A 24,803-nucleotide genomic window follows, 5' to 3' on the forward strand; every position below is an offset into this window, starting at 1 on the left:
TGGGAAGCCAAACAGGGTTTTTCTTGTTTTTTTTTTTTTTTAAATCGTGTCAGAAATTACTTATCTGGCAGTAGAAACTCATATAGTCCAGTTCAAAGCAGATTTTTTAAAATCGTGTTAGAAGTGACTTGAGAGCATACTGCAAGTCGCTTCTGTTGTGAGAGAACTGGCCGTCTACAGAGACGTTGCCCAGGGGACGTCCGAGCTGACAGACAGGAGCTCACTTTGTCTCATGGATTTGAAACTGCAACCTTCAGGTCAGCAGATATAACCCATTGCACCACTGCGGCTCCTACAGTTTTTCTTATGAACATGTACTACTCATTCACAATCTGTACAGTACATTTTGCTCAACATCCAATTTTATTCCCATATTAGAAAATAAGCATCCCTTGGAGCTTAGCATTATATCTCTGTGACCACATAAAAATGAGCCTCCATGGTGCATCATGTGCCCTCTCTTTCCCCCGATAAGCATTTCCCATCAGCATCATAATGGTCAAATTATAATTGTTATTGTTTATAGTACATCACCCATGTGCATGAAGCTTTACAAGTAAAACAACAGAAAACAATGGATCTTGCCAATGGACTACTCTCTAAAATATATGTACAATACACACATATAGGGAAGAAAGGCATAATAAACTTTACAAATTTCATCCAGACAAAGTGCAAAAAGTATAATATATTATAAACAGACCAATACATGTAATCAGAATAGAAAAGAGTGTAAAACAGTATTAAATGAACATTTTGAAAGCTTTGGAAAATAAGATTTTAACAGAGATTTTAAAATAATGATGTAACGAGCAGTCCACAAATTTTCAGAAAGTCAAGTCCAAGGTTATGGAGTGGAAAGTGCAAAAGGACAAAGCTGAGCCAAGGAAGAGGAAAACTCTGTTTGGGTGAGAAACTCAGAATTTCTAGAATGCAACCCTTGATCCCGTCCTGACTCGAAGCCATTGGCATTGGCATCTTCTTGCAGTGTGTGATAGCTAGAAGGTGATCTCTCTAATGTTATAGGTGGAAGGGAGATGTTAGAGGGTGGGGGTGGGACAATGGTCCCCAATACTTAGATTGACACTAAACATTTCATGAAATACATTTCCCTGAAGAGGCCGGCTACCTAATAAAAACTCTATGTTTCTATTGCTGTCAGAGTTGTACTTTCACTATTACTCAGTTCTTTACCAATGCACCACTCATCATGTGAAAAAGCAAAATTGCACCGAGAGAGATCTTTGATACATACAGAATTATGTTAAAGGCAGAAAATCCAACTAGAAACTCCACAAAACATTCCAGAAGGCTGCTGCAATATATGCAAGTGGTAGGACTATTTTATAATGTAAAATTCAGGTAGTTTGCCAATGTATAGGTTTATAAATAGAAACATGTACACAGTTCATTTATAAAAATTCATGTTGCAATCAAATATTAAATTATATGGCAATTAATATTCCAATAAAATATTTAAACATTGGAGTAATGTTCAGTGTTTTTTCTGTCTTTTCATGTATGACATTCAGTTCAATGCATAGTTAAACTGGTTTGCAAACTTTTCGTGTTTTCTTTGATCCATTCGATTCATTTCTTGAACCACCCGTTTTACTGCTGTCCTGTAAGTAAAAGCAAGACAAGAAGAATATAAGAGTGCCAAACTGGATTTTTATGCAAATGTTGAAAACACTTAGAATATGCTAGCAAAAATAATGAAGTGGCTATGATTAATTACTAATTGAGTCTAAAACACTGCACCGACGATGAAGCAGAACAAATTTATTATGTTAACTAAATTAGCTACAGCAATACAAACAGTTTTAATTTAGCAATGGGCTCATTAATATAAATAAACAAATGGAAGTCTTCCAGCACAATGATCCTGCACTCCCCACCTTTTATAGCCACATCCATTTTAGACAATTACTTAGGTGAAATTCTAAACATTGCCTTAGGAATATAAAGGACATAAACTTCTGTTCATCACTATCTTAAACTTGGTGAACAGTGAATGTTTGCATAGAATGGAATACAGTTGAAACAATCAAATGCATTTAAACATAGTTAATACAACCCACACATCCCAGAATTCACTGCATCACACATATATCTAAATACCTACTAAAAACCTCTTTTAATCATTATCAGAAACAGCTTTCAAAAAAAATATCATTGAGTAAAGTTAAATTGACAGGAGCTGCCAAGTCAGAAAGGAAGAAGCCAAATCCAGTTCAATGTTTGCTTTTGTGTTTAGAATGTCAGGAAGAAACTCAGGAAACAATAAAGAAAACATTATTCTCCCTAGACCAAAAATGGAACAGTCAGAGAACTCTCTATGAAATATGTTCTTCTCAGAAAACTTGAATACCTTTGAAAACCATAGCAAATCATTTAGCAACTTAAAGACAAAGGGTTACTGAGTGGGAGGCAGCCAGCTAGACACATTTCCACTGTATCCTATTTATTACATCTGATTCTGATTGTAAGCTGGAGGGAAAATTAACATTTTGTAAGTCGCTCTGAGAGAAGTCTTTAAGATTGAAGAGTGGAGTAGAAATAGTCTAAATAAATAAATAATAAATAAATAAATGATAGACAAACCCATACACCATACAATGAGATTTTATGTAATTGAGCCTGCTGATCAGGTGAAATAAGTACTCTTCAGAACTTCAGGTTTGTGTACAATATACATTGTTGGGAGGTGGAACTAGCACAGGGAAATGGAAATGAAAAACAAAGTACTGTATTCACAGCAGGCAAGATTTTTAATTGACTAAAGAAGCGCCTCTTGGAGCAAAACTCTGCAAGAAGAGTTTACAGAAACAAAGCTATAAGGAAGCTGCAACTTTGCTGACATGGTTCTGGAGGTGGCATGCTGTTTAATTGGCAAGAGAAAAGAGAGTCTTTAGCGCAGCACAACGGCCTTGGCACTTTCGTGTCATGTAGGTTTTACATTAGCACCACTGGCTTGTGAGATACTGTAAATGAAATGAGATCCCACTCTGATGATCTGTGTGCAATTTCACTTAACTTTATTGGCAGACTAGAGCCAGGCTTTATCACCTGTACATTTCAAGTAATTTGGGGCTGTTATATAAAGCCAAGGTTATCATCTTGTTTAGTGCTGCAAACTATGAAACCTATTAAAATATGACAGATTGGATTCCCACGCCTGGCCCTAACACACATTCAAAATCATTAGCACGAAGCACAGTAAACTAAAAACAACTTTCTAAATTTATTTTCTAAAGCTGATGTGAAATCCTGCTTATTAGAACTTTATGGCTTATTGACTCCTAAAAATAAAGGTAGATAATACAAGATTGTCATGGACAATGTGTTGTTCTGCAAAGAGAAGAAAATAATGTGAGTTTTCATTACTCGTAACAACCATTACATCAAAACAGGGAGAGGAACATGTTTTTAAAAAAATGATGAACATCTCCTGAATTTGTTCATTTTGGCCTCTAAGGTTATATAATAGTGCATGTCCTAAAATATTTTTTTGCTTAGAACAGATTTAATAACATTTGTTTTGTTCCACTTGCTTTGAGCATTCCAGATCATCAATCTACTCATTATGTTTCCTGCGGGAAGGCTGACTTCTAACAGCCACTGTCTCACCATTGGCTTAAGCAGAATAGCAACCATACAAACCACCACCCTTTAGGGATGGAAGAATTATGGAAATTGCCCAACAAAGCTTCCCATACCTGTAACGTAGTATCTTCTTGCTATGTGGATAAAATTCCAACCAGCAGGCATGCAATTATTATTAGGAATTATGATGAAGCAGGAGATAGCCATATTATAAGATGCCAGAGGGCTAATGACATATTTATGTGTTTACGAATAATTTGCAAAATAAACAGCAGCTCTACTTAAGAAAAAATATAATTTTGATTACATACATGGAAGACTGTGTTGTAATGTTACATTACAAAGAATTTTACTGCTTATTATGCAGATACTAAGGTGGTTGAGGAAATTGAAGTGTGCACAAATTGTCTGGATGAGACAAATGTATGATACTACACGTAGGCAGAAAAAATGAAATGCGCACATATAGAATGGGGTAACACCTGACGTGAAACCAGTTCATGTGTCAGGGATCTAGGAGTCTTAGCAGACCACAATCTGGACATGAGTCAACAGTGTGATGCAGCAGCTAAAAAAACAACAATGTAATTTGAGGCTCCACCAATAGGAGCATAGTGTCTACACTGAGGAAAGCAACAGTCCCACTCTATTTTGCTTTGGCCAGATTTCAGCCAAAATATTCTATCCAGTTCTGAAAACTACAATTCAAGAAGCATTTTAACAAGCTGGAATATATCCAGAGAAGAGTGACCAAAATGGTTAAAGATCTGGAAACCATGCCCTATAAGAAGTGGCATGCAGAGCTGGGTATGTTTTGTCTGGAAAAGAAAAGATTAAGAGATGATATGTTATGTATATTTTCAAGTTGCCTGTCAACCTTGGATGGTCTTATGGAGTTCATAGGGTTTCCTTAGGCAAATAATATTCAGGGGTGGTTTTGCCAGTTCCTACCTCTGAAATATAGCCTACAGAACCTGATATTTCTTGGCGGTGTCCCATCCAAATGCTAATCAGCACTGGCCCTGCTTAACTTCCAAGATCAAATGAGATCTGATGCATTTGGATTATGAAAGCCCTAGTGACATGATAACTATAATAAACATTTGAAATGCTGAAAACAGGGCAAGTTTGTTTTCTGCTCCCCAGAGATTAGGATATGAAACAATGGAGTCAAAGTACAAGAGAAAAGATTCCACTTAAACATTAGGAAGAACTTCCTCACAGTAAGAGCTGTTTGACAGTGGAATACACTCCCCCAGAGTATGATGGATCTTCTCTTTTGAGGCTTTTAAACAGAGGCTGGATGACCATCTTTTAGAAGTGTTTTGTTTGTGTATTTTTGGAGGGGTTGGACTGGATTTTTTTGTTGTCTCTATGATGCTATGATGTTTTCATAAAATCCCAGAAGTGAAGCTGATATATGTCAAAAGCATTAGAGCTCCTATAGTGCATGTGCACATATTACAAATTACTTATAAGCCGAGACACCTAATTTTACCACAAAAAAACTAGGAAAACATATTGATTCGGATATAAAACGAGGGTGGGAAATGCAGCAGCTACTGGTAAATTTCAAAAATAAAAATGAAAATAGATACTGATAAAATTACATTGAGGCATCAGTAGGTTAAATGTTTTTGAATATTTACATAAAACTGTAATTTAAGATAATAAGAAGACTTTAATAAGAAAAGGCTGTCCAACTATGATTACCTATGTACTCGAAAATAAGCTGACCCAAAAATAAGCTGGCCAGAACCCACACTCGAGTATAAGCTGAGAGGGCATTTTTCAGCCCTTAAAAGGGCTGACAAACTCAGCTTATATACGAGTATATACGGTAGATACATTCTAAAAAAGTTATGCTTTCCATTCTAAATTCAAATCTTTGGCCAAATTACAGTAGGCACATCAAAACGTAAATTTACCAAGTCAATGGCCCTAATCCATTTGCTGATTTCTACTAATTACCAATCTCCAGAAATGGCATTATAAAATAATGAAAATTTGGCATTGAAGAGGTAACATGATAAATAAAACAAATGAGAATGCAGACATTACAAAGAATCAAACAAGACTCTTACTTATTGAAAACTTTCTTTTCCAGGCGGGAACGACAAGTGTTTGCCTGTTGCTTTAGGTCGATCAGGTTTGGGTATTTCTTTTTCTTCCCTTTGTTTTTTCCTTTTTTCCCTTTTTCACTATATCGAGTAGACCCCAGATCAACTCCAGCAACTGCTTCAATGTCCCTCATAAATTCTGGATCTTGCCACTCTGAAAAAAAGAAAACCCCAACATCTGTTTCATTGCTGATTATTTTGATATTATACATTTTCAGAACACTTGAACCAAATAAATGACTGAAACAAAATTATTACAAGGACTGTTGGAGAACATGAAGCAATTTGAGGGTTTGAGTCTTGCAATATTGTGCAGAAGAAGAAAAATAGTCAATTCGAGATTAAAAATCAGAAATCTGTTTCAAAAGCCCTATTGTTTCTTTGGATGGTGCCTCATAAAAAAAGGGTTAAGTGTTTGTTCCAGGCCCTGCACTTGATTTTGTTGACTGTGTGCTTGAATTCACAAGCTGAAAATCCAGAGCTAGAGTATTTTTTCTGACAAAAAAGAGAGTGAGAAAAAGAATGTTGCTTCTAAGAGCTTGTGTGATTAAAACTTCAGAAGATGTATCAGAATGAATGAAACAGAAATACTTCACAGGGAAGCAAGTGTGTGGTTTTGTTTTGTTTTTTTTTTTTTTTTGTAAAAAAGCATATCAGCAGAATATCTACATTTTAAAAAACCCACACATATTAATGAGTTAAATGCATTGTAGGACAATAGCCCAAACATTGAGAGCTCAATTCTAACAAAATCCTGCAAAAACAAACAAAAAACCCCAACAAAAAACTAATATCTCCTCCTTTGTTTAAATGGGAAGACTAATATCACATTTCTTCAATTGTAAGATGTCATCAATTGTAAGATGCAACCTAATTTCAGTACGACCACCACCAACAAAAATACATAAGAGCCAAAAGAAGAGGCAGATAATACATTATTATTATTATTATTATTATTATTATTATTATTATTATTATTATTATTATTATTAAATGCACTTTCTATTCTAAGATACACCCCTTTTTAGATATGCTTATATAGGAAAAAGTGTTTCTCAGAATTAAAAAGATACAGTACTAAATTATGGGTCCTGCTAGGATTCATTAAAGTCATATCTTTATCAGTCATGAACTATAAAGCAAAGAACAATCTCAGTCTTTCAGTGATGGCAGAGCGAGGCTGTTCTACACCAAAAAGACACTGTGGAGTATTGATGAACCTCTAAAAGGCAAAGAGAACCAGCCTATTAGCTTCATTTATGGCAATAAGGGCAAGATTGAACTTCTACACATATAAGTAGCAGGAAAATGGAATTCAGGGGAAGAAACCTAGGAAGGCAAAACAAAAATACAATCACGGACTAGATGGATCACAGAGGATTTTTTTTGAAGGAAAGGCATACAGAGCAGAACAATTCAGATACAGGAACAATTAATCCAAGATTAACAAAAAACTGTCTAAACAGTTTATCTTCCAGTAAATAAGAAGGCGTCACAGTTTAGGAACCCAGTGAATGGAGCAATTGTTTAAACACAACGAAAAAGTGCTGGTGTTCAGTAGAGATGAAATGAGCATTTGAGTAAAATGAAGGAGCAATTTAAAAGCCTTTGAGAAAAATCGATAGCATGCCAGGAAGAGCAGCCTTTTTGAGCACTGATGGGCCCCTAAAGCTCTTCATACATTGTTACTGGTTTAGCAGCAGGGAAAAGAAAATTACACAGTTTGCAAGGGTAGGGTGGAATCAATACTGTAGTTAGTAAAGAGATACTATTTCACATCTGACTGGCCAGCGGCTGCCTTCACTACCTTGTCCTGATACCTGTTTGTTAACAAGTCACTAAGGGTTGGAAAACCAGATATTCTTCAGGGCTGACACAAAAAATAGGCACTTAATTTGCTCCTCTGTGTGAACTATTGTAAAAGGATGAACACTGCAGATTAGCAGGTCAGCCTAATCCCTCATGATTCGTCTTTCAGAAGAGCCCGAAGCTCTGCTCTGTGGACACTTGGCTGGGATGCAATATTTTAAAACTGTGTTAAGAAACAAAAAGCAAGCTTCCATCATTATTACAGGGAAGCACCACAGATGTTCAAAGACCTTTCCATTTGCTAACAGGACATAAAAACAAAGAGTACGTGAAGATTTGCAAAGCATCACAGAGAGGTTCGGTAACCTGAGCCAAAGCAATCCTCCTGCAGATTGGGTTAAGCAAGGATTCTTCACTAGTTTGGCTGGGAAAAAAGCACCTATGTATATCTTGGGCTGTATGGCTGGACTCCCCACTGTATCTTAATTTCAGCAAAGTCCTCTCCTGCTCTGATTGGCTCCCCAATCCATTTTCAGTTTCACAAAGTAACAACGGACTGGGGATCCCAATTCCAGGAAACCTCAGAGCGAAATTCCAACTAAGAATCCTAAATAAGCTTCTGGAGCTCAAATGGCTAGAAGGTTAATTCTACTTTTTCTTCTTCCACTGGATATGTGCCATTAATCTAATAATTGAACCAGTAACAGTATGGTAATATCACTAGCTGGAGAGACAGCATGGGCAAATCATACTCTCTCAGCTTCAAATGAAAGTCTGCAAAGAAAACCCCACATGCTCCTTAGGGTTGCCATAAGTTGGAACTGACTTGAAGGCACACAAGAGTGATATAGTTGGCTGAGAATGCAAAGTGTAGGCACCTGAGATCTGTGAAAAGATGAAACTGGCAATATCTGATAATTTCATTCTCAACACATATATTATCAACTGCAGTAACAATACATTTCATTTAGTACTTAAGAAATAGGCACAAAACATAACTACTTTTAATGGAGCAACTTAAACCCAGCAAAATAAGATATTAGTAGGGATAGGATCTCTTGTCTTATGCTTTATTCCAGTTTTTAATCTATGATAAATACAATTGTGATTTATTTTTAAAAGTGTCATATCGTTAAGATTAGTGCTGTCAAACTGATGTTTTAAAAATGTTTTAGCCACATCAAAAGATTGCCTGACCTATATTTCAAAAATGGAATGAAATATACAAACCTGGTTGTTTTTCCTTTTCTTCAAACTGTTTCTTTGCTTCCCGATCTCTGTCCTCTTGATTAATCGGGATCCCAGATTCATCTCGAGGAATTATTTTCCCATGAAAAGGGCACTTCAAGACAAAAAGGAGAACAATGGGGTTTTTTTTAAACCTACATTATGATTTTTTTAAAAAATAGTAACATTCTAGTCCTGATTTGGAGCATCCTGGACATACAGATAAGCACTTGTATAACCCCTCAAAACTTCTCTGGCATCTTGTCATTTTGCTTTCACTTAGTTACTAATACACTAGAAGCCATAAGGGTAGAACCCAACTCCAGATATTTCTGAATGAACCTTTTCCATCTGGCCTCTTCAGAATTTGAGCCAGAGAAGCACTGGCAGCCTCTGTTTAATAAAGTAATATAAAGTTAATTTCAGGGGATGGTCCATAGTCAGAGAAGGAAAACAGGAAGTTCTGGGTTGTTGTATGGCATCACAACCTCTGAGGATGCCTGCCATAGATGTGGGCGAAACGTCAGGAGAGAATACTTCTGGAACATGGCCACACAGCCCGAAAGACATACAACAACCCTGTGATCCCGGCCATGAAAGCCTTCGACAACACAGGAAGTTCTGTGTGGTAAATATTTTGGTCTTTGGATCCACATAAATCTCTCTGGTTGCCCATCCCTCTTTTTAAAAAAAATAGAAACAGTCTCCTCCAGAATTATCAGTAACTGATTACTCATTCTCCTGAATATCAAAATAGTCAATCCAATAACATTTCCCCCTTGTTAAGCGACCATTTTAACCTGTTATATGTAATAGCATGAATATCAATGAGTTATTTCCAAGACTCAAAAACAACATTCTGGATCCTACTATGGACTCACCTTAAATCTATCCTGTCTTTCACATAGTCCTCCACTAGGCATTGGTGCCCTGCATTTGTGTTTCACTGGTTCAAACTTTCCAGCAAATGTTATGTATCTGCTTTTCAGCATCTCTGCAACTTCTTCGTTTTCTACTTCTTCTTCCACTTCACTGGGGGCCCAAAAGCGATGCTCAGAAGAAAATCTGTCAAAGGGAAGGCATAAACACACACAGTCATTAGAGATTTCCCCTCTTCCCGATATATTCCATATTCTTTACAGTATTTTAAAAACATCTTAGCATCTATATCACACAAATACTTTTGTTCTTTTCCTATTAGCCCAAGGTCCCAATTACACTACCATATAACACAGCTTCATAATGCAGTTTAACTGCATTATGAAACTGTATTATATGCCAGGGTAGATAAGGCCCAAATGAACTGGCTCCCATAAAAGTGGATCATTTGTTGCAGGCTGAGATTGAAATAAGGATTAAGGGTTATTCTAAGTAAATTATTCTTGAAAGTTACAGGCAGTGTGGTCACTGTTGCCTGTTTTTGGTCAAAAATGATTTAGCTGCTTTTGTTCTCTCTATTTTATTAGTTTTATACTTATTTATGCAATGCTTTTGATACAAAACACATAAAATTGGTGAAAAATCCTGTGTTTGAAGTTTCTACACTAGCACCTTTTTTGTGCATAGAGCAGGTTTCTTTCCTTTGCACAATAATCAGATTCTTTTTCTGTTAGAGTCCAGAAAAAGGAACTGCAATCAAAGATTCTGTTGCAAGTGTTGATTGGTTCTAAGGCCGTTAAGTCAGTGCTGCTGAAATACTTTGTAATCCCTTGTTCCTGCAACAGGGGATGTTTTTACAAGAGAATTAGCCTTCAGCTGATAAGCATAAGATAACCCTTGCATCATGACTATGCAAATAACATCTTTGGTGTCTCCTTAAAATACTAGAAGCATGATTCCAAAGGGAGGGAAATATAAAAATAGTTGTTTTACTATTTATATTACTATTTATATGGACAATTTTTAATCCAACTGAAGTTGTGTGGGGAAGGCAATATGATAAACACAAAAAGAAATATCCTACTTTAGAGTTGTATAACTGAGAGAGTTTTTGTGTAAAACTTTATAATTAATCTCTTATGCCCTCTAGTGGACTGAAGTACCCCCCCCCCCCAAAATGTTACAAAATGTTTGTATCTTCAGGCTGCACCTATTTTGCAACTAACCCTTTTGAGATTACAGTAGAGTCTCACTTATCCAACACTTGCTTATCCAATGTTCTGGATTATCCAACGCATTTTTGTAGTCAATGTTTTCAATACATCATGATATTTTGGTGCTAAATTCGTAAATACAGTAATTACTACATAGCATTACTGTGTATTGACTACTTTTTCTGTCAAATTTGTTGTATAACATGATGTTTTGGTGCTTAATTTGTAAAATCATAACCTAATTTAATGTTTAATAGGCTTTTCCTTAATCTCTCCTTATTATCCAACATATTCGCTTATTCAACGTTCTGCCGGCCCGTTAACGTTGGATAAGCGAGACTCTACTGTATTTATTAATAACACAGTATTACAATAAGGATAGAGTTTTGTAGCATTTTAAAAACTAATTTATTTCACAATAAGCATTTGTGTATTTTACCCTACTTCTTCAGGCAAAGGATATTCTAAGGAAGTGGAGTTCACAAAAATGTATGCAGAAATAAGTTAGTCATCTTAAAGATGCCACAATATTGCTTCTTCCTGATTGTTAGCCATATAAAAGGTAACAATGTTAGCATTCTAAAAAGTCTAAAGAGTCTCAGAAATCTTCATAAATGAAGGAAATGTGCAAAAAAAATACTATCACATGCCCTAAAATATTAAACTCTCTACCCCACTAATATAACTGGTGTATGATATATTTGTTATTTGTGAGGGCTAGCATTTCACCTATGCAGCATGGAATCTGGAATCCAGCACAGTATCAAGTTCTGCAAACCTTATTTATGGGATGTAAAGAGGTTGAAGGATGGTGTTGCAGGTCAAGACAGATACAGGGAACTCAGAAAAAGTTGTCCTAGGGTGGCATCACATGGATCTTTCTGGTGTGTGCGTGTATTTGAAGTAATACCAGTGAGTGTGTGTTTGCATGGGGTTGAACAAGGGGGCTTATGTGAATGCGGGAGAAATGCGAAAGGCTCTGTGTATTCATAAACACAGCCAGGGAGTGGGCATTAAGGGCGTCAAGGAAGGCTAGAGTGCAGCAGCTGCTCCTTGCACACCCAAAACTTCCCATTTTTCCAGGGAAGCAGGTTCAAAAATATTGAGATTCAGTCTCAGGAAAGTGTATATTGGGTTTCAGCCAAAAGAGATGGTCTTGAAACAAAACAATTGGAAATGTTTTGTTGGATTAAACTGCCGCTGCACTTTTCTACTCATAAAGTTGAGTTAAAGTTCCATATTTACTTGAGGGTAATGTGCCATCAATTGTAATGACAATTTCCCCCCCAATATAATGCTCCCCTTCCCTTGCCTTCCAGCCAAGAGGCAAGAGGAAACGATGTGCCTCCTCCAGGCTTAGGCTTCTGCTTGACAGTTAAGTATTGGATTCCCATTGGGTCTTATTCACAGGGTCTTCAAGACCTTCAGATTTGTGCCATTCTGCTAAGCCAGGACTGGCGAACTCAGAGAGGTACAACTTCCCATCTGGTCTAATTCACAGCCTGAATGAGGCTAGATAGGAATCCACTACCCTCTGTCAGGCCCAGGCTTCTCTTGCCTATCAGCCATTCCACCCTGGCTGATAGGCAAGGAGAAGCTGCCTCGACTGGTCTCATTCATGGCCTGAATGAGGTCACTTGGGAAGCTGACGTTCCTCCGTCAGGCCTAGGCTGGCAGGTTCGCTAGTCACTGCTTGACAGAGGGACACAGGCGGGCTTAGGTGCATGATTCTAATGTACCAATGATGGTAATGCACATTTCATTTCTGGCTAAGCAATTTAGACAAAAAAGGTGCACATTACACTGTAGCATATACAGAGGTAGCATATACCTAGAGGTTCCTTGAGAGTGTATTTTAATCAAATCCTCAAGAACAGTGGTTCTCAACCTGTGTTTCCCCAGATGTTTTTGGCCTTCAACTCCCAGAAATCCTAACAGCTGGGAAACTGTCTGGGATTTCTGGGAGTTGTAGGCCAAAACACAGGTTGGGAACCACTGCTCAAGAGTGGTTGGGAACCACTGCTCAAGAGTCAAACCCACAAATATGGAGAGCCTCTATAGAAGTCAGAGCCCATATCCATTTCCAAGGACAACAACATACATAGTCAAAAGTTATCTGCATTGCTGAATTGACTTATTCCTGTATGAATAAACACTACCTAATCGGAGCTTCCTTAAAACATGAGCATACAGAGGAAATAATGTTAGAGGGAAAAGGTGGGATATATTCACTTAAGAATCCTGCCAGAAGATGCAGGTTGCTCTTGGCCCCAGTAGAAGAGATCTACCCCAAAAGGCACGAGTGGAGCCTTGGTTTTCTCCTCTTCACGTTTTCTGTTCAGTTCCTGTGAGTTTGTTGGTTCAGATTTTCTACATGTTTAGGACAAAAGATAAAAAAACCAAGGCACAGATATATTAGCTGCACAACTAAGTATAAAAACGAACTTGAACCTTGTTCTCAAATTGGCATTTAACCTGTCATGTTAAATTAGCCATTCATGATAAAATAGTACAATAAAGGATAAGTCTGACTTTATCTTAACATCACTTTGTTACAAGAAGGCCAATGTGATAACAGCTTCAGAGTTTGCACAAGTATGGTATACAATACATTTTTATTGTGTGAGCAGTTGGAGTAGAGATAATGTCAGTAGTATACATTACATCCAGAGTAATTACACTGGTGGAGATTTCTGCTCTACTCATATCAGGATTTAGGCCCATATGTTTATCATATACCTTTACTGACTTTTCTATTGAAAGAGAAAGCAGAACAAGTCTAAAATCAAACACAATAAAAGCAAGAACCATCATTCAGATTCAAATCCACAGTTGGTTTTGTTATTTTTAAGGATGTTTTAAAAGAAAAATGAAAAATATTCCCCTTCTATCATAGTGTAGGATGGTGTCGAGTGGTCATTATCTGGATGGACTCACAACATGTTTGGGATTACAAGCTGGATTCTGCAATTAATGCTAAAATAGAATGGTTAAATAAAAGCTTGGCTATATTAACTGGGTTTGTGTTATGGATTTCATCCAATAAAATAAAAGGCTGTATTGTGCTGTTATCATTGATACAGAAAGATAAAGGTCTGAAGACTATGTCAGAAGTATGAAAAATTAATTAGGTATTTTTAATTACAAAAATGTGAGTCAAGCACCGAAAGAGTTAAATAAACTAGCGTCGCCCTGAGGAGAATTAGTAAGCTGAAGCCTGTTAAGAGTTTGTGGGCCAAAGCTAGTGTCAATCTTGAGTGTGAGAAGGCCTCAGCATGAGAAGGACTGGTGTGAGAAGCCCCAGGTTGAAGGCCTCATGTGTGAAGCCCCAGTGTGAAGGCTGGACTATTTCTTGGACTCTTGAGCATTAGGACTGCCTCTCCAGCCTGTCACAATTCCACTACTTTCAGTTAACTGCTTTGGTTTGAAAGGTAGTAAGAATAAGATTCTGAATACAGATTTTTGAAGACCTCAGATGCACATGCATGTGAGTGTACACACACAAATTGTATCAACCTGTCATTTGTAGATGGTAATCTAGGCAGTTTATCCTGGATAATTTTCCATGTTGCAGCTGCACAGGTTGGATCAAGCTCTTCTTCATTTCTTTTAGCTCGAGACTGGGAAGTCATAGCAGATGTCTTTCTTATTATCCCACTGCCAAAGCTTTTTGGTGGAATCACAGGCTCCAAACCTGCAAGACAAAGGGATAGATGATAGCAAATAAAACTTGGTGCAGAACAATGTGTGAAGAAATCCTAAGGGTCCTAAAGACAGCAACTGGAGAGCTTTTAACTAGAATGTCACAGAAATAGAATATTACCGGTAATCTTCTTCAATTACAGCTTCACCAGAACACCAAGTCTAGCAGCTCAACATTTCAACTAGAGTCATCTCAGTTATCTCCAGACATTTTACCCTTTCTGACACCATGAGAAACAGTATTAAGTTCCTTCAGAAACAAGGGAGTGAATCTGGAAGTCCTAAGGAGAACTCTGATTCTGGTATTTTGCTGCTGTCCATCTGGCCTGAAACAAGAAAAGCCCTGTCAGATTCGATTACAGCCATCTCCTGAAAACACAGGCATGGGGAGATTACTTTCTTCTTCTTCAAAGGAAAGTGAATTACAGGAGAGCAAAAACAATATGAGAGTGCTTAAACCTTTCTCGATCTGATTCTTTTCTCCTGTGATCCCTCTCTACAGAACCACTTTCCCACAACTGATACGGCAAACACAAAAGTGATTAAAAAAGGGGAAAATTGCTATTATTTTGAGCTGCTTTCTGTGTTTTGGGATCAAGATAGCAGATATGTGCCTCTTGAAGCCACACTTCCTTTTCCAAAGCTTTCTAGATCCATAAATAAGGAAGTCTTTGATACATCCAGCCTGGCTGAGATGTTGAAAAACATCTTGTTATTAACATGTTCCTATATGCAAGGGCCACATCTGATTGGAAAATAAAATTAGCAATCACATAGGCAAATCTCCTACCCCACTCCGCTGGTAAAACCTAATAAAATATGGAATACATTCATTTATTTCTTTTTTACTCTGTCACTCTGGAAAATAATCTTGGAACATTCCTCCAACTATTCAATGATTGTTCACAAGAAACTTCCATACTGTAAGCAGAGTTAACAGAGGTTAGAAGCTATACATAGGGATATGTTTCTCTTCGTCTTTGTCACTTTCTTACATGTTGATTTCCTAAACATTTTTCTGTTTGGACTAGAGATCTGCAGTGTTTTGGGCCAAACTTAACGGATAAGTTCTTCATTCTCACTTGCTTAGATTAATGTTCACCAGCAGGTTGGAGAACAGTCAGCCGCCTGCTTAAAACTAACACCAAGACAGTAGCCCAGGGAGTCTCTTTCCCATACTTTACTACCCCTGGTACTACCTATAAAAAGGGAGAGGAGGCACTACTACCAACAGTCTGGAAGGAATTCCATCTGGCTTGCATCACAAGGCAAGAGTTTTCATTCAGGGAGTAGCTCAACATAGCCAGACACTGGATGATGCAGCAGGATTAAGCATCCCTGCCAATTAACTACTTTCTCTCTCACACAGAAAACACAACGGCTTTGTAGTATGGCTGCTCTTGTGCCTGCATGAATGGAACCAAAGAGTCCTCCGTATTTTATCCTTCCAGTCTGATCGGACTACCCCATTACCGTATTTTTCAGCCCTTATTTATGAGCTGAAAAAGCCTCCCTCGGCTTATAATTGGGTCAAGGCCAGTATCAGAGCCTGCAGGCTATTGCTTGCAATATGTGATCTATTTCTTTCTTCTCCCTTATCAGTGTGTTTACTTTTGCAAAGCCTCCCTTGCTCTTAATCAAGGCAATGTTTTGATAAGAGAAAGACACCCTTGCAAGTCAGGAAGAAGAAAAATATATATTCATTAATCTTATGAAAGCATTTCCCCCTGTTAAACTCTCCTACAGATATATAGGCATTAACCTCTTATAAGCTTTTGCCATCTCTATGTACCTTTATATGTGTATCTATCTATATACATTAATTTTATATATGAATTTCCCCTCATATGTTTGCAAGTCTCTGCAAATATCTATATAAAGAGAGATGTCTGGATAAATATGAATATATTCTTACCTACCAATGTATAGGGCTTGCAAATATTACAGGGGGAAATGAACGCACAAATATATATAGACATGTCTAGATAGATATGTATGTATGTATGTATATATATATATATATATATAGAGAGAGAGAGAGAGAGAGAGAGAGAGAGAGAGAGAGAGAGAGAGAGAGAAATTGAAGACCTGGCTATGCGAGCAAGCGTTCAAAGAATAAGTTTCGTTGGCTTCGACTCGGTCTGGACTAAGGTTTATGTACAAGGTTTTGTGGATGAATGGCTCAAGTATTTTGTATTATTTTAAATCTGTTTTTAATTGCTTATGTTTTATTCTTTTGTATTGTTGTATATTGGCATCGAATTCTGCCAGTTTTGTAAGCCACCCTGAGTCCCTTCGGGTGAGAAGGGCGGGATAGAAATGATGGAACTAAATAAATAAATAAATAAATAAATAGTGTGTGTGTGTGTGTATATGGCTTGCAAATATTGTAGGGGAAATGCACACACACACAGGGGATTTGCAAACGTTTCAGGGGGAACTGCATATGTAAAATTAGTGTCTATAATTATAGATCTATATCTAGCTCTGCATTGTTTATATAAGCATTGAATGTTTGCCTGTTACTATGTTGGAAGCCGGCATGAGTCTCCATGGGGAGATAGTGTGGGATCCCAATGAAGTTTTTATTGTTGTTGTTGTTGTTCTTGTTGTTATTATTATTATTATTATTGATTTTGTTGCCCCTACTTTTCCACTTATAGAGCTAGTTTATTGTTTTTCTTTGAAATAAAAACATTTAACCTACTGATGCCTCGATTAATGAAATTTTATTTGTATCTACAGCAGAGTCTCACTTATCCAACACTCGCTTATCCAACATTCTGGATTATCCAACACATTTTTGTAGTCAATGTTTTCAATATATCGTGATATTTTGGTGCTAAATTCATAAATACAGTAATTACTACATAGCATTACTGCATATTGAACTACTTTTTCTGCCAAATTTGTTGTCTAACATGTTTTGGTGCTTCATTTGTAAAATCATAACCTAATTTGATGTTTAATAGGCTTTTTCTTAATGTCTCCTTATTATCCAACATATTCGCTTATCCAACATTCTGCCGGCCCGTTTATGTTGGATAAGTGAGACTCTACTGTATTTTTATTTTGAAATTTACCCATAGCTGCTGCATTTCCCACCCTCGGCTTATACTCGAGTCAATAAGTTATCCTAGTTTTTTGTGGTAAAATTAGGTGCCTCGGCTTATACTCGAGTATATACGGTAAGTCTGCTATTCCTAGCAGGCTAAATATTTGTGAAATTCTACCCACTCCTTGCATAACATACAACATAGCAATCCATTACAAGTACTCCTGTTTTATTTGAGTAGGAAGGAAAACTACTGGCAACAAAAATCAGTTTTCTTTGCCATCTATCACTCCCTTTTTCAACTGTACAATTTTTTTAATTAAATCTGAAAATATAATTTACACTATGGGTCAGGGTAGGAGAAAATGATTTAAAACTTTTTTAAAGGATAAGTCCATAATTCTGTTTCAGAAAGTTGTTCCTACAATCGTAGCATCAATGCATCAGTAAGGCAGTTTGCAGCGCCTTCAAGAGCCCGGAGCCTGGGGCACTTCTTCACTTTCCCTTGAGCAGGAGCTCTGATGCAAGCACCCAAGTCAAGGGATGATGCTTTGATTACACACTTTATCTGTTCCCAAGAGAAGTCTTCATAGTGGGAAAGGAAAACTAGCTATTGTGGCTGCAGAACAACCATTTAAAGGACAGCAGAAAGGACTGAGTATCCTCATTCTTCCCTTGCAAATGCATCCTTATGGCAAATCCAAATTGTGAACTCTGTCTTTGCTTCAAAGGCTACAATGATGTATTTTCCTACTTACCCCTCTCACCCTTCCCCAGAGCATAAAAATGTTTTAAAATGTCTTGCACTAAGAAGCAGACTAAAGAAATGGATGAATATGTAGAAAATTTACTCCTTGAACTCCCAGTTATCAGAGAATTCTTTTTCCTGAAGCCTATACATTCGGATGCTTCAAAGTATGCCAAACAGGTATCTAGTACATATTAGGTAGTGGGGTGCAATGGTTTGAGTGTTGGGAGTACAATGCTGGAGACCACAATTTGAGTCCCTGCACAGCCATGGAAACCCACTGGATGCCTCAGAGAAAGTCAAAAGCAAACTCTCTCTGACCAATATTGCCAAGAAAGACCCATGATAGGTTTGTCTTGAGGTTGCCAAGGGTCAGAAATAATTAGAAAGCATGTAACAACATGAACTATCAGATATCACATTAAAAAGTACTACTAGCAGTAAGAATGCAATTCACTAATATCAATATACATCCAAATAGAGTACTACACTACACTAAGCTGCCTAGCTATTGAAAACTACCAGTTATGATTTTGCAAGAGAAATTTTAAAAGTGACTGCCAAGGTGGGGAATATGCAGATCTCAATTTGTTGTTGTACTACAACTCCCATGATTCTTAGAGTCGGATGTACTATGGCTGATGAGAGCCACAGCTAAACTACATCTCGTGGACCATATATTCACCACCCGGATTACATTATGAGGTAACAGGTAGTGAATTTACTTGATTACGTGAAACATTACTCCAGAACAGTCATTATCAAGACATTTTGTGTTAAGTTGTCACATACCACGTCACAATGTAGACAAGTTTTTATCAGTTAAGTAATTCTAGATCCAATTTTTTTCTAAACACTATATATAGACTTTCTCTCTGCAATTTTTTGAATAAAACTAATTAGGGAAAGATACAGAAGGTAAAAAAGATGGAGCATAGCAACTACAAGCAGAACTGATTTCTTATTCATTGTTGAAAGCAATGAAAGAAGAAAATAAAATATCAAATGGTAATCATATTGTTTCATTGTTAGGTTAGAAATAAACTGGAATAATTATATATAAAACAAATTTTGAATTCACAAGATTAGAAATACAGAACCGCCACACAACAAATAGCAACAATTGGTCAGAAAACAGAATGGGGCTTTAAAATTGAATCATTATAATACCTTTACAGAAATACTTGGTTCATATTTGTTCCAATATTTTTGTTTAGGAAGAAAAAAATTAAAGCCTAAATCTCTTGGTTTTCCACCCCTTTGTTTAAATTGGCCAAATGGCACCGATTTGCCTGAAGCAATAAAATAGACAGTGTTAAAGAGATAAATCAATAGTAGGAAATAGAGAGGCTGGGGTTTCAGCTGAAAGTTAGGCTGCTGAATGCTGACATTATTGATTTTAGCTAGTTCAGCTGGCCTTGTAATTAAAATGTAAATTTGAGAAAGAGATTATGTCCTGACAGAAATGGTAGGATTAAGAGGAGATAAAAGCTCCTCAATGAAAATTCAGAGGAAATAAAAGAACAGGTTTCATCAGCCTTTTGTATGTAGGAGAATTAAAAACAAGTAACATGACTATATATTTACCTGAAAATGGAGGGAAACCTAGAATGTAGATAATATGAATAAAATCATCTGAAGAATATTTCATGCCCACCTTTCTTTTCTTTTTTTGCAATAGGCTTGGCTATCCCAGAATACATAAATATTTATTAATGCAGGATGGGATTCAAGGAACAACTTTAGGCATTTCTATCTTTGAAGAATAGTGACATAAGAATGTGCACACATGCACAACATATTTTTCAACACAAAATGATTTTCTCTTCTCAGAGAACAATTTTCTAGATTCTTCAGATTTTGCATACAATTTAAAATATTTGACTCTCATGAAAAAATGTGAGAGTGAAAGAAGTGTTAAATAATAAAATAACAATAATTAATGTGGGGAAGAAATAAAAAAAAACCTTAAAGAAAAATGACAAGCAAGGCCAAGGCCAATCCAGGTTTATTTTTATCCCACTTGGGAAAACCATCTCATCAACACAGAGAGGAAACTAATGACTCTTAAGAATAGTTTCTGCAACTGACTAAGCAACAGAATTTGCCTAATGCCTTCAATTTCTCTTCATGTAGTAAGTGCTATATATGCAGTTCTATGATTTCTTGTCTGGCCTCCTTGAAGTTATTTCAAGATTACTTTCTTTGAAGTTATATTCAGGACTACTAAATGGTACCCAGGCTTCTCTCAGAGTATCATTCAAATTTGCAAAACTGAAAAACTCAGGTTCAATCTTGAATATTATCCATTATGTCTAGGATGTAATATTGACGGAAACTTCAGAGAGACCTTGTCATAGGTAACTGCACTAAATGGACCAATGATCTGACTCAGTCTAAGGCAGACTCCTGTTCTTAATTGATAATGTCTTTATAATTTGTGAATTCAGCATCTGACTCATCATTATATGAAACATATGTCTATTCTGTATCTTATGTGAAGAATAGGTGTGCTGTAGTGGCTGGGAGGTTGGACTAGGAAGCGGGGAGATTGGATTCAAATATTTGTTCCTCCATGGAAATCCACCAGGTGATTTGGGGCAAGTAGCACACTCAACTACAAGAAAAGGCAATGGCAAACTCTCTCTGAACAAATCTTGCCAAAAAAAAAATCTTTCTACTTTTTTATTCTAGAAGAACTTTTGAAATAATTTGCAGGCCTCAGGGAATCTTTGCATAAACATTATTATACCTGTATTTCAGAAAAAAAGTTTATGATGTCTCACAGGACACTTAAAAACTTTCTACAGTAAGCAAGGGTTCTAAGCAACTCTGGTTAAAGGAAAAAAAAACCTTATTTTATGGTCTCAAATGACTTGAAGACACATCACAACAACAACCACAACAACCACACTTGTTTTCTTTTCAAACTGACACCAAATAATCCAGGAAAGGAAATCAGGGGGCCTTCAGGTGTGTTGGATTGCAGATTCCAACAGTCTAAGGACTGAATTTGGTTAACAGCTCCAACTAGAGGACACTTGTTGAATGTACTGGATCCTGAATCAACACTTATATAAATCCCACTGCTTCGGTGGGATTCAATAGGACACATGCCTAAACAGCATCATCCAGAGGGCTGTATGATTCCCACTCCTGCAGTATTTCATAGCTACTGAGCATACTGTACCCAACTCGCTAGAACTGTTTTAGGAAAATTGCACTTTTTTGAAAAAACAAAAACAAAAAAATCTACAAACTTCCTCTGAGCATGCAGATTTCTCCCTGTTGCTTAGTAGCTTTTCTTTTGGCTCAAATTCCATTAGCACTCGCCACCTGAGCCTGCTCCTGAAGACAGTAATAACCTGTGTTTTTGAGAATTATTTTTCTATTTATTCTTTACTAAATTTTGCAGTGTATACAGTAGTGCCTTTGTATTTACATACACAACAACTTATATTGGAAACTATCTTAGTAGTCATTTTCACATGTCAAGCTAAGTGATGTGTTATGTTAGCTACAGTTTGTTGCATTAGCTATGAATTGCTTCACAGATAAGGAAACAAACTAGTTTGGATTTCTCATCTCTCACCTGTTTCACAACCAGCCTTCCTATCAGCTCCTATTTCAGGAGGAATAAGCCTTGGTTCTTGGTTTGGACATAACAAAACACAACTGAAATAGGCTAGAGATCATAAGCCAAAACAGTTAAGGAAATCTAAGAATGGTTTCTGCCACCCCTTCCAACAAACCAGAATTTGTTTGTGGGAACAGACTGAGACACAACAAGCAGTTTTACAGATATATGCAAAAACAATCACTGTTAGCTATTGCAAAGATTGTCTTCTGTTCTGTTTTGCCTACAAGAGCAGATAAGAAATATTGTTGGCTTGTAGTTTCCAATAGTACTAGCAAGCAAAACCAAGAGTAAAAGCTGCTGAGTTTCAGTTCAGTGACATCTGAATGTTCTTCCTCTCATCTATAAAAAAAACCTTTTGGGTACAATGTATGTTAAACAAAATTATATTTGAACAAATTAAATCATTATTCATAACCATCTATGAAAAGAAGATACTGTTGTCTTATATGAGTATAAATTCGCTTTTCAAAATATGTAGTAGGTATTTCTGATGTGATCCTACAAAATGGCCACCATCCTGCCAAGATCAGGTGCAAGTGTAAATAAGGATTATACAAATGAGAGGTCATTAAAAAGCATGGTAATGTTAATTTGGCATGACACCCCTTAATGGGTTATGTCTTCACACTTCAGTTATCTAATCACCTAAATTCTTTTACAAATTTCCATTTCATCTTGCACATGGAAAATCAAATTGGCCATCTCCCTCTGAATAACATTTATCCGAAAACTCATTTCTTGCACTTAATTTGCAATTAGAATGTACTTTTATAGTCTATTTACATAACTTATAAACACAATGTAAACAACTAAATGATGATCAAGAAATATACATAAAGCCCCAAAATATATACTTATTTGATTTGTATCCCACTTTTCTCTCAAACAGAGCTAAAAACACAATTACAAACCTATTTATTTTCTACTGAAATAATTAAAGAGAATCTGAAATTTTCTGTGATGTTTTCTGCACACTTTGTTTCTTGTTGTGATGTTTCTGCCACAAAAGTAGCAGTTAACCTCTTATTGTTTTTTAAAGTATTCAGAATTGGGATCATACCAATGTTTTATATGAATGTAATGGTAAGTCTCATAGTATGCTTATTAAAGTATGCTAATTGAAACAGTGTTATCTTACACTGAGGAGCAGTTCAAACTGATTTAGAATGTGATTTGGAAAAGGGATGACTAGATTGGAGAGAGATCATTCTTTCTGATCACTTTCCATCAACAACATGAAGCCAATAGGAACTCAGGGACTTGGTCTTAACCCTCCCCAGTCCAGACATCACCTATCCTTTATTGTTACTACAATTAATCCTTATTTGTGTTTTATTCATCCATTCAGTTAGACTTACCATATTTCATTGAGTAATAATCACACTTTTAATCCCTTTTTATCTGAAAAGGGGGATTTGGCTATTATACAATTTAAAAAAATCTGCCTTTGATTCTCAGGTTTATGTCTCCCCCATCTGTTTGTTTGTTTTTCTAAACTGCTTGCCTCTGAGAAAGGAGGAAAGAGGAGGGAAAATTTCCCTTTTCCTTCAGTTCTGTCTCCAAAAGCAAGGCAGGAGGAAGTAGGGAAGAGCAGAGCTCCAGAGATCTGCATTTCACAGTTATATCTGTGAGCTTCCAACCTCAGGAGAAAGAGAGCATATAAATTAAATAAACTGAATAAATAAGTATTCAGAACTTTGGCAATTCTCAATCTATATAAAAATTCATATGAACATATTAAGTAAAACAGATGAATAGGAGAAACTATTTTAAAATCCTTCTGGAAAATCAAAGAAAAGGCTCCAGCAAGGCTGAATTCTGTGAACTTTGTTTTATGTTGCTGTTTTTAAGTGTTGTGCAATGACTTAGGGCTCCATCAGATGAAGATCAAATGTTTGGTGAGCCATGTGTGTCACTAGACAGTGAGGTTTGTTTACTTCTGCCTCTCTTGTATACTGCTAGCAAAACAAATATCATGACCATCAAAATGCCATGAGTAAATATCACCAGCAAATTGGATTCATATTAAACAAAGTAATATTATAGTAGTAGTATAACAGTAGGCATATTACTGATTAGTTTCACAATTGTCTTCAGGTTGCCAGATCAGTGAAGAAACCAACTAGAATCATTACCACGCTCTAAAAGCTGAAAAGCTTGATCCACCTGAAAGTAAATTTTATAAAGGGCTGAAAGCTGTAAATTAGGATTGCGAGCTGTAATTGATTAATTGGTGCCATTAATCGATGAGAGCTTTAAGCACATCTCAAAAATCTCCCTTGATTAATCAACAGGGTTGAACATGTATAAAAAATTAAACTCCACAAAAAGTGGCCATACTGAAGACTTTTTTTTGCCTTTCTCCCACATATACAACTTGGTGGAAAAGTACAGTTAAAGGATTTTTTTTCTTTCCTTTTTCCTAAGCACGGCTTCCCTTTCAATATTAAGTGATTAATATTCCCGTTTTAAGAATCAATTGCCTTTGCTCAATTAAATAAGTGCCACCACGTTTCCAAGCCTAGATCCATAATACTATTGGGCTTTGAACTTTGTTAGTTTTGAAGTCTTGTGGTTGTCATTGTTCTGTGCAATTATAACCAGAACCACTAGCCTTTCATTCAAACTAAGTGGGATGGCATTATATGCAACACTTAACTTCCCTGTAATTCAGCCTCACTGTATACAGTGGGACTTACATCTGAACAACATATACAACACCCACAGAAGGCTAACCATAAAGATCAAGGTGTTTTGGGAGTCAGTAGTAAAATACTGTAGGTAGTATACAGCTGGACTAAGA

At 36.5% G+C, this 24,803-nt stretch overlaps 1 protein-coding gene across 1 annotated transcript in view; it reads right to left on the reverse strand.

The window, feature by feature from the left end:
- Positions 1 to 335: 335 nt before the first annotated feature.
- uvssa (UV stimulated scaffold protein A) overlaps positions 336 to 24,803 on the reverse strand; it is a 53,094-nt gene continuing 28,626 nt past the window's right edge. The window contains exons 8-13 of the mRNA XM_008120188.3: positions 14,372 to 14,549; positions 13,088 to 13,225; positions 9,644 to 9,827; positions 8,766 to 8,877; positions 5,691 to 5,880; positions 336 to 1,622 (exon numbers count right to left, since the gene is read on the reverse strand). Coding sequence (XP_008118395.2) covers positions 1,529 to 1,622; positions 5,691 to 5,880; positions 8,766 to 8,877; positions 9,644 to 9,827; positions 13,088 to 13,225; positions 14,372 to 14,549 — 896 coding nt within the window. The 3' untranslated portion in view covers positions 336 to 1,528. The remainder of the gene's footprint in view (positions 1,623 to 5,690; positions 5,881 to 8,765; positions 8,878 to 9,643; positions 9,828 to 13,087; positions 13,226 to 14,371; positions 14,550 to 24,803) is intronic.

This window comes from Anolis carolinensis, chromosome 3 (assembly GCF_035594765.1).
Source record: "Anolis carolinensis isolate JA03-04 chromosome 3, rAnoCar3.1.pri, whole genome shotgun sequence".
NCBI lineage: Eukaryota > Metazoa > Chordata > Lepidosauria > Squamata > Dactyloidae > Anolis > Anolis carolinensis.